General features: G+C 43.3%; 1 protein-coding gene across 17 annotated transcripts in view; it reads right to left on the bottom strand.

The window, feature by feature from the left end:
* The window catches only part of pHCl-1 (pH-sensitive chloride channel 1), a 149,619-nt gene that overhangs the window by 24,509 nt on the left and 111,441 nt on the right, over window positions 1-13,669 (bottom strand). For 8 of the 17 annotated variants that reach the window (XM_068370981.1, XM_068370984.1, XM_068370988.1 and 5 more), the window contains exon 11: window positions 10,169-10,345. The exons of the other annotated variants lie outside the window; for them this stretch is intronic. In XM_068370981.1, the coding sequence (XP_068227082.1) occupies window positions 10,169-10,345 (177 nt within the window). The remainder of the gene's footprint in view (window positions 1-10,168; window positions 10,346-13,669) is intronic. 17 annotated transcript variants of the gene reach the window in all.

Below are 13,669 nucleotides of genomic sequence, written 5' to 3'. Positions count from 1 at the left end.
AGAGGGAATGTATGCATAAAGTAAATTCAATTCTAAAGAGCAATTAAGAGTTGCTTTATGATGGGTGAATTAGCTTTTATAGAACCAATTTCCCAGAGGTAAACAAGAGAGAGAGAGAGAGAGAGAGAGAGAAAGAGAGAGAGAGAGAGAGAGAGAGAGAGAGAATAAAGCTGTGTTAGCCAGAGACATAGAGACCATTCCAAACCAAAGAAAATCAACAGAGGTTTTCATATAGGGGTTTACCCCAATTTTCATACATAACCCACAGTATTCCAAGGTTTGACAATTCTTCAGTACTGAAGCCCCAAAAGGGGCGACACAACGGCAGCTGAAGCGTTAAATAAAGGATTCTTTTTAATGGTGATAATAAAAACACAAAGAAAGGGAAGATAAAGACATACGGGCAGTCGTACGACAAATGTTCCTCCTATATAACATTATGAAACGCATAATAAAAAACCTAAAAAGCTTTCTAAAAGCAGCAAACTGTACTTAAACATCAAGAGTATACAAGTCTTCGGTGCCTGAACACTTGAAATCGCCTAAAATCAAATGGGTCGTGGCAGCCTATAGCAAACATCCCTGCCTGGTGATCTGATGGACGGCGGTTCGAGACAAGCCCTAGCTAGATGGTTTCTCGTAGTTTTGCGACCTCACGATCCTTGTGACCTAAGGATGGGGGATTTGAAGGATCCTATGGATCTACCTGCTGAGTATATGGTCAGTCCCTAGGTCATTGTCCTGCTAGGGCATTGCCACTATCCTTTGCCTCTGCCATTCATGAGCAGCCTTTAAACTTTACAAGAATAACTTCCAAAGAATTGGAAACACAAGAGTTAAAATGTTCTTGAAAAATCAAAGCTATGAAAATGTATGTTTAGAGTAATTTTCAAACATATGACACAGTAATCATAAACATCATTACAAAGGGTAGAAATGTCATCTAATGTCAGCCCTGTAGCAACAATTAGCAAAATGAACACTTTAATAATCATATAGGGTTTTAATTGTGGATGTAAAAGGTAGTGGCGAAAATAGTTGAAGATTTATGTACCATGGAATAAAGTACAGGGAACGAGAAGGAGAGGGAGACCAAAGGCGAAAGTGGGTGGACTGTATCAAGGATGACCTTCGATCAAAGCGATTAACTGGTGATGAAGTGTGGGACAGAGGTATATGGAGAACGCTGGCCAGAAACATCGACCCCACATAGATGTGGGAAAAGATGCAGACAAAGAAGAAGAGATTAAAGTAGAATCAGCCTAAGTTAGATTTCACAGCATTCTCCAAGTTGCTCATAGCTGAATCTTGTTAGAAATCCTCTGTGAAGACCACAGAGTAGATGCCTCGCAGTATTGTTCAAGATCTATCAGTCGAGAAATTACAATACAGTACTGATAATCATCTAGATTTAACTGACTTGAAGAGAGACAAAGACGGATTTATAAAAATATCCAGAATTCTAAATAGTTTCTCATTGGATACTGAAATTTTTGAAACGTCTGTAATACATTCACTTAGGTAACGATAAATTTTGCTTTGAAATTAATTAAAACCCATCATGGGAAATGAAGGCATTATTGTGGAAATGATTATTTACATAATAATGATATAGATGTATACTGCATATTGTTGAATAGTAGTCAACAGTCATCTTAATGGCTGACAAATTATATGTCGAGCAAAAAGCAAAATAGTTTCAAAGCGTTATCATGAATCTTAATTTGTGGTAAGCAAGATTGCCTGGCAAAGTCTAACCCCTTTTGCTTCTGTATCAAGTGTTTAATCGTATGCTTTTAGGGAAGTGTTAAGTTTTCTCATGTATTAAGCTTCAACTTTTACATTGGCTATTCAGTGGAGATTTCAGTAGAATTTTCATAATGATGAGTTTACTTCGTAAAGAATCTACTCTGTACTTAATGCTTTGGCCATCTCAGTAGCGGTTCTAAGATCTTCGATAGTTTGTAAAATTTATTTTGCGGGATGTTTAGCAGTAAAAGACGAAGCCAGTTATTGTAGACACATTTTCTTACACGTAGCAAATGGTTTTTCTTTAGGAATAAGTATGTTTATACTTGTTTTACTTGTTTTGGGTTTAAATCCAACCCTCCACTGAAGTCTAGTGAACTACTTCTCGGGCGGGTCCATATTAATCATCTAACGAAACATTTTCATTATAACTTATACAAATCTTTTATTGTAGCATCTTCCAAATCATATGATCTTGTGAAAAGTGATGTCTTTAGTTTCTTCTTAAATTCAATTGCTCCCTTTAGGTCCTTCATTTCAGTTGGCAGTTTATCATAATGTCTAGGCGCACAGTAGCTAAAAGCCCTTATAGTGTTTCAACGTACAAAGCCATACTATCCTGCTTAGTAGGTACTCTCTGATGGTCAACCAGCTGTGCTGTACGTAAATTACTAAATTACCTATTAGTACAATATAAAATTACAGTTTAATAATTCCACTGAACGTTCTAATCTCACACGAGCACAAAAATTAACTAAATATGAAAGCAAAGTTCATTGTAATAAAAAATGTCTCGTTTAGCTGTAGTAGAATACGATTCTTACTCAACTTTTGTCAAGTTAAATGTAAGATAAAAATCCTCATTCAGCTGCGGTGAAATATAACTCTTTTCCGATGAACGTGAAATCAATTCGAAAATAAAAGACGACATATACAGCATACATGGCTTAAAAGGCCCATACTATAATGCTCAAGAACATTTGATTAGTATTCAAATATTGAGGCCTTAGAATTCCTACCAAAATCTGAAGAGTTTTCACTCTTATTATTCTAACAATATGCAAAAACTGTTCTTGAATTGAAAAATGTTATTTTCATTAGTAAAATAAATTTTTGAATATACTTACCCGATAATCATGTAGCTGTCAACTCCGTTGCCCGACAGAATTCTATGGAGGGATACGCCAGCTATCACAATACTAGAAGGGGGTGTACTTACCAGCGCCACCTGTGGCCAGGTACTCAAGTACTTCTTGTTGACACCTCCTCAATTATTCCTCGGTCCCACTGGTTCTCTATGGGGAGGAAGGGAGGGTCAATTAAATCATGATTATCGGGTAAGTATATTCAAAAATTTATTTTACTAATGAAAATAACATTTTTCAATATTAAACTTACCCGATAATCATGTAGCTGATTCACACCCAGGGGGGTGGGTGAAAACCAGTGTACAAGATTAAAGGATAGCTAAGTATCCCATATTTCATATAACAGTTATCTCAAATAACAATGAAATAATAAGTACCTGGTAAGGAAGTCGAATTGAACCGTTACTCTGTCTCTTTTTTAAGTTCGTCTTCCTTACTGAGCGCAGCGTTCCTCTTGGAGGCTGAATCAACCCAAAGGTGCTAAAGTATACAGGGCTGCAACCCATACTAAAGGACCTCATCACAACCTTTAACCTCGGCGCTTCTCAAGAAAGAATTGACCACCCGCCAAATCAACAAGGATGTGGAAGGCTTCTTAGCCGACCGAACAACCCATAAAAAGTATTCAAGAGAAAGGTTAAAAAGTTATGGAATTATGGGAATGTAGTGGCTGAGCCCTCGCCTACTACTGCATTCGTTGCTACGAATGGACCCAGGGTGTAGCAGTACTCGTAAAGAGACTGGACATCTTTGAGATAGAATGATGCGAACACTGACTTGCTTCTCCAATAGGTTGCATCCATAACACTCTGCAGAGAACGGTTTTGTTTGAAGGCCACTGAAGTAGCCACAGCTCTCACTTCATGTGTCCTTACCTTCAGCAAAGCAAGGTCTTCTTCCTTCAGATGAGAATTTGCTTCTCTAATCAGAAGCCTGATGTAGTAAGAAACTGAGTTCTTAGACATTGGTAGAGAAGGCTTCTTGATAGCACACCATAAGGCTTCTGATTGTCCTCGTAATGGTTTTGACCTTCTTAGATAGTACTTAAGAGCTCTAACAGGGCAAAGTACTCTCTCTAGTTCGTTCCCCACCATGTTGGACAGGCTTGGGATCTCGAACGACTTAGGGTAAGGACGGGAAGGAAGCTCGTTTTAGCCAAAAAGACCGAGCCGCAAGGAACATGTAGCCGTTTCAGATGTGAAACCTATGTTCCTGCTGAAGGCGTGGATCTCACTTACTCTTTTACCTGTTGCTAAGCACACGAGGAAAAGAGTTTCTAATGTGAGGTCCTTAAAAGAGGCTGATTGGAACGGTTCAAATCCTGATGACATTAGGAACCTTAGGACCACGTCTAGATTCCAGCCTGGAGTGGACAACCGACGTTCCTTTGAGGTCTCAACAGACCTAAGGAGGTCCTGTAGATCTTTGTTGGAGGAAAGATCCAAGCCTCTGTGGCGGAAAACCGCTGCCAACATACTTCTGTAACCCTTGATCGTAGGAGCTGATAGGGATTTTACGTTCCTTAGATGTAACAGGAAGTCAGCAATCTGGGTTACAGTGGTACTGGTTGAGGAAAACTGCATTGGCCTTGCACCAGCTTCGGAAGACTTCCCATTAAGACTGATAGACTCTGAGAGTGGATGTCGTCCTTGCTCTGGCAATCGTTCTGGCTGCCTCCTTCGAAAAGCCTCTAGTTCTTGAGAGACTTTCGATAGTCTGAAGGCAGTCAGACGAAGAGCGTGGAGGTTTGGGTGTACCTTCTTTACGTGAGGTTGACGCAGAAGGTCCACTCTAGGAGGAAGAGTCCTGGGAACGTCGACCAGTCATTGCAGTACCTCGGTGAACCCTTCTCTCGCGGGTCAGAGGGGAGCAACCAACGTCAACCGTGTCCCTTTGTGAGAGGCGAACTTCTGAAGTACCCTGTTGACAATCTTGAACGGCGGGAATGCATACAGGTTGAGATGGGACCAATCCAGCAGAAAGGCATCCACGCGAACTGCTGCTGGGTCTGGAATCGGAGAACAATACAAGAGGAGCTTCTTGGTCATCGAGGTAGCGAATAGAACTATGGTTGGCTGACCCCACAGGGCCCAAAGTCTGCTGCAAACATTCTTGTGAAGGGTCCACTCTGTGGGGAAGGCCTGACCCTTACGGCTGAGGCGATCTGCCATGACATTCATATCGCCCTGAATGAGCCTCGTTACCAGCGTGAGCTTTCGATCTTTGACCAAATGAGGAGGTCCCTTGCGAACTTGAACAACTTCCTCGAATGAGTCCCTCTCTGCTTGGAGATGTAAGCCAAGGCTGTGGTGTAGTCTGAGTTCACCTCCACCACCTTGTTAAGCTGGAGGGACTTGAAGTTTATCAAGGCCAGATGAACTGCCAACAACTCCTTGCAATAGATGTGAAGTGTCCTTTGCTCCTGATTCCATGTTCCCGAGCATTCCTGTCCGTCCAGTGTCGCACCCCAGCCCGTGTCCGATAAGAGACGGTGGTCGGGGGTCTGAACAGCCAAAGGTAGACCTTCCTTGAGAAGAATGCTGTTCTTCCACCACGTTAGAGTAGACCTCATCTCTTCGGAAACAGGAACTGAGCCCGTCTCTAGCGTCAAGTCCTTTATCCAGTGAGCAGCTAGATGATACTGAAGGGGGCGGAGGTGAAGTCTCCCTAACTCGATGAACAGGGCCAGCGATGAAAGTGTCCCTGTTAGACTCATCCCCTGCCTGACTAAGCATCGGTTCCTTCTCAGCATGCTCTGGATGCATTCTAGGGCTTGGAAGATCCTTGGGGCCGACGGACAAGTCCGAAAAGCTCGACTCTGAAGATCCATACCCAAGGAAACAATGGTCTGGGATGGAACCAGCTGAGACTCCTCAAAATTGACCAGGAGGCCCAGTTCCTTGGTCAGATCCATAGTCCATTTGAAAATCTCCAGACAGCGACGACTTGTGGGAGCTCTTAAAAGCCAGTCGTCTGACGGAGCCGGACACAAGATCATGATACTGCTGCACAGTCTGTAAACTGTCAATCATGGGCAAGCGAGGAAGTACAGTGACAACCCGAATCTGTCTAGACTATCTGGGTCGTACAGACAACTCCTTAACGGGTTGCTGAGGTTGCCGCACTGCGTCACAACAAGTCCCTTCTGTTGGTTGTTGAACGTCTTCCCCGTGACACATTGACTCCGTAAACAAAAAAAAATCCTCTAACAAGGACTAAGCTTGGACTGCATGTCATGCAACACAGCTCAAGGTCTATGGGAGCAGGTGTGGTAACAGACGGGATTAGCGGCTGAAGTGGAACCATTACCTTCCCTGTAAGCATGTAATGCTTAAATAAAAGTCCATAAGAGGTTATGCAGCTAAAGGCTCCCTCCAAATGACAGAGTCCTCAAGGGAATATCAGAAGGAGGGAGAAAAGAACTTTCTCATCTACAGGGACCTTATCCTAGAAAAGCTAAGTTCTCTGAGTGAGGGTTCACTGGTGCAAAAGCAGCAGACTAGAAGGCAACGTTATGAAACTGCTTGACAGTCTAGTGAGTTGGCAACAACCCAAGATATGTTGAGAAGCATGCGGTAAGGTATGCAGAGCATGATGAATGCAGAGTATGCTGTATGCAGAGCATGCTGTATGTAGAGCATGTTGTATGCAGAGCATGCTGAATGCAGAGCATGCTGTATGCAGAGCATGTTGTATGCAGAGCATGCTGAATGCAGAGCATGCTGAATGCTGAGCATGTAGTAAGCAGAGCCTGCTGTAAGGAAAGCAGAGCGTGTGCATGGCGTTTAACATTCTTAGAAATTCCATGACCAGTGCTAGAGTGCTTTATGCATGCTTGCATGGGGTTTAAAAATCAACATAATGTTTACCTTACATTCATAACTCATGATTCATATTTTTGCCATGGTTTGAAAATGGAGGTAAGGTATGCTGAACAGCAGAGTCAGAACGAGCTGGAACAACAACAGTGGAAGGTGCAGAAAGTTCCTGTTCCTGTGTAATGAGTGGAGCGTGAAGAGACCGAGGTTGCGCAGAACAAGGTAAAGTTCCCGCAAGCAGAGGTGTCTGAGGTGCAGGAACAGGGTGCACGGGTTGAGCTCGGTGCAGCAGCTGAGGAGACTGACTCACAGGTGGAAGAGGTTGTACCTCCACCGAGAGTTGCACCACCGGTGGAGCAGCCAGGGGAGGAGGAGGAAGAGTGGAGTAATCCTCCTGATCCCAAACCGAAGGTTGCCTTAAAGAAGGCTGAGGCTGAACAACACTGGGAACAGCGAACACAGAAAGAGGTTCAACATCGTACGCCTGGCAGAAGGTGCTGCGACTGGGTGCAGCGAGTGCAGGCGGGTTGAGCACAGGCTGAACGGGTGCAGGTGGAGGTGCAACACTCTCAGCCCGACATTCACGCAACAGGTCCGAAAGCTGTGCTTGCATGGACTGTAGTAGAGTCCACAACATCGTACGCCTGGCAGATGGTGCTGCGACTGGGTGCAGCGAGTGCAGGCGGGTTGAGCACAGGCTGAAAGGGTGCAGGTGGAGGTGCAACACTCTCAGCCCGATACTCACGCAACAGGTCCGAAAGCTGTGCTTGCATGGACTGTAGTAGAGTCCACAACATCGTACGCCTGGCAGATGGTGCTGCGACTGGGTGCAGCGAGTGCAGGCGGGTGCAGCACAGGCTGAACGGGTGCAGCCGGTTGGTGCACCACCGGTGCAGGCGGGTGCAGCACAGGCTGAACGGGTGCAGCCGGTTGGTGCACCACCGGTGCAGGCGGGTGCAGCACAGGCTGAACGGGTGCAGGCGGTTGGTGCACCACCGGTGCAGGCGGGTGCAGCACAGGCTGAACGGGTGCAGGCGGTTGGTGCACCACCGGTGCAGGAGGAGGAGGTGCAACACTCTCAGCACGACACTCACGCATCAGGTCCGAAAGCTGTGCTGCATGGACTGTAGTAGAGTCCACAACATCGTACGCCTGGCAGGTGGTACTGCGATCAGGCGGAGCGAGCATAGGCGGGGGGGAGTGTAGGCGCACTCTCAACCCGACAAAATGATGACTGAGGAGAGTCAGCGCTAACCCAATGACTGCATCCGGGTTGTTGAACTTTACTTCGTACGTCTGGCATAGGTCTGGACTTTACGTTTAAGAGGTCTAGAGACCTGAGACCAGCGTTACTCTGCCTTTATTTTCTCCTCTAAATCTCTTCTGCAGACGAGCAAAATAAGGGCTCAATCGTCTGCGGGTGGGAGTGACGGTCTCGGTAAGACACGCCCACAACCACCGAGGATACTTCTGTGCGTCAATCAAGGCCTGCCGAACCCTTTTGCCCTTCGACATTGCTTCTCCCCTGGGCTTGGGAGCTTGCAAGAGGTCCCGGACTGGGAGGACGACTGGCGCGCACAAAAGTACCCTCACGCATAACACTGACATCAATCACTTATCACTTTGATTTCTGTTTGCACTTATTTCACTGAACTCGAAACTTTAAGTGGTTTGTACCTGAAACACGCAATTCTATCCTTCTCAAAAGTTAATAATTGCGAAAACAGAATTACAATGTAACAGAAAAATCTAATGAAAGAAAATTCAGTGGCTGGAAAGAGACTAAACACTAGATCACTCTAGAAACGTTTAGTTTCTTCCCCTAAAGAGACTAGGGATAAGAGCAAAACGATAACGACGTTACTCGTACGCCTGGCAGGCTTGAGGGAAACGTTTATCCTCTTTCTCCCTCCGTCTCTATCTCTCTCTCTCTCTCTCTCTTGACTTAGAACCTGAGAGAAGAGCCCAATCATATATATCGTTAAAACATATTATTGTTAAAGGAAAAAACTGAAATATTTCCCAAAAAGAAAAGTTCCTTATTAGGATCAAAACCATTAAGTTAAGAAAGAATGAACAAAACGCTAGACACGGTTACTCTTACTGCAATGTGAAACCGTGAACATTCTTTCTCTATCGTAACGATAGAGTGCAAGTTGAAACGTTCTGAACGTCAACAACTGCCGAGACAAACAAAACGTTAGTTCAACTTTGAAAAAGTACGAGACTATCAAAGAAATTCTTTCAAAGACCTTTAAAATAGCATAATATGTTAACAGGTAAAACCGAAATGACGGGCTCACGATAATTAACTTCGGTACCAAGAAAAGACCGCCTACTATTAGGAAGGTCGAATATAAACAAATATAAAAATTAATTTTAATAAGTTTATAATAAAAGGAAGTTAATCGAAGAGGCCTATAAGAGGCGGAGAGATATAAAATAAATCTATAACTTTTGTTAAGCAAAATTAAGAAAGAGAGTCTATACTCTCTTAGACACCAACACTTCCGTCTAAGGGAAGGGTCGGCCATTGAAAGGTGAACGAGAGTTCATACTCTCTTCGTCACCAAAATTAATCAAATTAATTCCAAAAGCTAACTAAGCTAAAATAGAAGTTTCCAGTAAAGCGACAGCCGAAATCAAAGAGAAATACTTCACCAAAGTCGTGAAAATACTCCAAGAACATAAGCGTATCCCAAGAACGTCTTGCCGGAAGCACGACAGAGGAATAATTGAGGAGGTGTCAACAAGAAGTACTTGAGTACCTGGCCACAGGTGGCGCTGGTAAGTACACCCCCTTCTAGTATTGTGATAGCTGGCGTATCCCTCCATAGAATTCTGTCGGGCAACGGAGTTGACAGCTACATGATTATCGGGTAAGTTTAATATTGAAAAAAAGTACGTAAACATACAGTAATAGAATCATGGCAAAAAAAAAACTAAAAAAAAAAAAATATAACTAAGATGTAAAGCAAAGGAAAAGGATTATAATTCTAAATGTATCTTACATATAAAATGTCCTTTTCAACAACGCGACATTCAATAAAATTGTAACAACGAACCAAAACCAATTTAATTCAAGAATGGGAGAGTTGGGAGACCCTGGGAGGAATGCACGGTGTTTACGGGAGACTCTGAAATAAAAATGTATTAAGACAGAAAAGCAATATATATTAAACATCACATGTACATACACCAACACACATGAACATTGATATCTGTGCTTGCACTAGTCCTAGTCCTAGAACAGAAATGAGAACATGCATGGTCAACACTCTTTTCACAGCTAGGTCACAACAGCAGGTTCTGGTATATACTGGGCATCGGAGTCCTTGATCTCACCTGCTCTCTAATCAAATGTATAAAAAAAATGTTCGCTATTCGTTTCGCTTATCGAGTTAGTTCAATGCATAGAACGGTCAAGTGAAAAAAGGAAAAAAATGTGCGTACCTCTCCATTGGGACAATTATTTGGTGCGTTGGCATGTGAGCACTGAGAGTTGCCACAGTTGGCACAAGACACCAGTTCGTGGGAGTTCCTGTTAGCGGCTGCCACATCGCCCAAGCCCCCACCACAGGTGCTGCCTCCACCCGTACCCAGAGGACCACTTGGACGCTTCCTTTCCGTCTGGAACAAGAGGAGGAACATCCACAGTAGTAAAGGCCACCTTATGAACTCATTGTCAGAAGGAAAGGAAGCAAATAACTAGATGAAAAGTCACATGGCTGCTCGAGAGCATAATGAACATTTTGGCCATCTTTAGATTAAATTCTTTTTTTACTTTGTGGGAACTTTCCTCAAGCATTTGGAGGCGGAAAAGCAAAACAAATGACCAGTTTCCTCTTTATTCAGTCCCTGTCACAGAAATTTTGATACCGAGTTGTCTGAAGTTGTTACGATTTCTCAGGCGTGACGTGAATCTTCTCACAAACCAATGAAATTACTCGTTTATATACTGAGTCACTCGAGCAAATTCGCATTCATTTCAGCTCGTCTCAACTTCAGGTCTCGGTGCGGTGAAAGCGGTGAAAACAAAAAGGTAAACTTCGAAAGCCCCCCCACCCCCACCCCTTGCTCTACGACCATTTTAAGTGGTGGGACTTATATCCTATTCCCGTCAGGATGCCTGTGGCCTACAATTCCCAAATGCATCATAACCCCATAAATATTAATGCTTACAGATAATTCCTTACACTTGCATTTCAGTTAACTGGCCAGAAAAGACTAGTCAAGAAAAGCACATGATATTATAATAAACACATCTTCAATGTAAGGGAATTGCCAATTCTGTATGTAGATGCCTCATCAATGTACGTGCTGTGTATGTCATGCTGAAGAGGGTGCAAAATATAAGAAGCGGGTGAGATATGAAACTAAATTGGCCTTCATTTCTTTCACTCTCACTCATTCTTTTCTGTACTAAATTAAAAAAAAAAATTTGATCAAAACTGTATACACATTACAATTTCTATTGGAAATATGAAAATAAAGTGATTAACACGCTACATATCTTCCGTGGTACAAGATCACTCCACATACTGCAGCAGTCATCTTGACGTTTGATCATAGCAGCGAATCTCCTTTGTATAACATCAAGTAAATCTAATGACCTGTTATATGCATCATGCTACGGCATTCAACAGAGGGAAAAAAATATCTGATCATTCTTCTCATCTTAAAAATTCCTCAAAACTTCTTTTCCACATCATGCTTTCTGTCTGCATGCAGAGAATGTACAGACTGCACCTTTCCCGGATTTTCCGCGTAAATTGCACCCATTTCCCCGGACGTGGCTCCGTATCCGTTCCGAGGAAATGACTCCACTTCTAGGTGAGGCTACGAAGAAATGTGACTGGCATTACTAAAAAACACCGGAGATGCCAAAATTGTACAGTGGCTTTTGTACAGTGAGGTGTAGAGGCAGAGGGATTAGCCAAGTGTGGCTGTAGAGGTGTATCATACAGTGGTAGGCCTGCAAGAGGGTCAGAGAGCAGCTTTTTGTCCTGGAGGTTTTCAGAAGGTTCTCCTACGAGGCAAGCACTACCTTGTGCGACCGTGAGAAAAAATGCAGTGAGACAAGGCACGTCTTGTACCTCACAGTCAACTACGTAGGTCATACCACACACTACCAAAGAACGTTTACTGATTTGATGCTAAATGTACTCAAAAGGGGAAATTGACTTTCTTGTTCTTCGTATGGAACTGACACGACAGTAAATCCTGATCCATTATATTTTCCTCTTCATTCACAGTTACATACAGACATGAGGTCAAGGTACCGTACTTTTTCTCATATTAAATCTACACTGAACACGTCTAAAACTTTTGCACTCAACGTCTCCTTCCAATCTCGGTTACGACAACGATACAGATTGTGTTATACAGATTCAAGACATAAAACTCACTCTGCTATCATAACAGAGATGGAAAATCTTTATGCAACGCAATACAGACCAGTGGTGACGTAAATAAATGCGATATTCCAAACCATGATTACAAACTTCATGTCCTTCGGTCAGAGGCTGTAAAAAGTAGGAACATCCAGAAGCTTTACGCTGTTATCTTGGTGTCTGGCCACCGACAAGAATACTCTTCTAAGCTTTCAATAATTATCAAATTGATTTGGGTGTAATATATAATAATTTCCAGTCAAAATAAACAATCTTCTTGTGACTGTAGAGTTCAACGTATGACAACACTTTGAGGTTACAATTAAATAAAAAAAAAGACTTACAAATAGTAAGTCAATTTATAATGATAAAGTAAAACAAACCTTTGCTTTATTAAACATAAAATCAATATGACAAATTCGTAGATAATTTGTATTTTTCCTAACTATACAAACCTTAGCTATTTAATAGGGATTATTACTTTCGGCGTAGCTGAAATGACGAGCCATTAGAATTTTAACGAGGGTTTACTACCCCATAGCTAGTTAGCGAGGGGTAGGGAGGGTAGCTTGCTACCCCTTCCTCACACACACCTGTGCTTGAGCTCACTTTGCTTGGAGGTAGGACTTCAAGGGGGATAGGGCTGGCGGGCAAGTTTGATTAAATAGCTAAGGTTTGTATAGTTAGGAAAAATACAAATTATCTACGAATTTGTCATTTGTTCCATAACTGACATACAAACCATGCTATTTAATAGGGGTGATTCACCCATTAGGAAGGGTGGAAAGTCCCGGCCAGTACTGGCTTTTGGCTTTGCCCGGGGACTCATTATTTGAGTGTGTCAGCACTCAACAATAAGGAGTCCCTGCACCTCGCTAGAACCTTGCTACGCAAGGACTGCGGCCTACGCAAGCTGTGTGTGAAGTATAGTGTGACTCGTCCTAGGAAGTTGACCTGTAGTCCTGTAGATGGAAATTTTAGGCTAGGACTCTCCCAATACCACCTCGTCAGGATATGGGGACGTGACAGTATTATCTTAATACTAGGAACACAAAGAAACATGGTTTACCAGCAGTGGTTTGAGGTCAGCTGAGCAGAGAACCCAGGATGCTGGTTTCCCCAAGAGAGAGACTATGACCAGGTAACAATGCCCTCAACCTTCTGCTACTTGTCCACTAAGGAGCCTGAGGTTCTAAACCAGCTGTTGTGCAGCCACCACAGGGCCGATAGAGAACGTATCGAGCCTCCTGTGGGTCACGTCTTGCAGGTAGTGGGCTGTGAAGGTCGTCAGACGCTTCCACACCCCAGCTTGAAGAACCTGCGTCACTGGGAAATTCTTCTTGAAGGCCAGAGACGTAACTACGCACCTGACATCATGTGCTCTAGGGTGTCGTGATGGAGGAGGGTCTGGATTCAGGGACAGATGGATCACCCTTCGAATCCATGCCGAGATGGTGTTCTTGGTAACCCTCCTCTTAGTCCTCCCAGTGCTAACAAACAATGCTTGCACCTGAGGATGGACTCCTTACTGGACACAGTAGATGGTCTGGGTCATCTGTTA

This window comes from Palaemon carinicauda, chromosome 3 (genome assembly GCF_036898095.1).
Source record: "Palaemon carinicauda isolate YSFRI2023 chromosome 3, ASM3689809v2, whole genome shotgun sequence".
NCBI classification, from domain to species: domain Eukaryota; kingdom Metazoa; phylum Arthropoda; class Malacostraca; order Decapoda; family Palaemonidae; genus Palaemon; species Palaemon carinicauda.
Note: the sequence above shows the minus strand (reverse complement) of the source record. Positions and strands in the feature narration are given on the sequence as shown.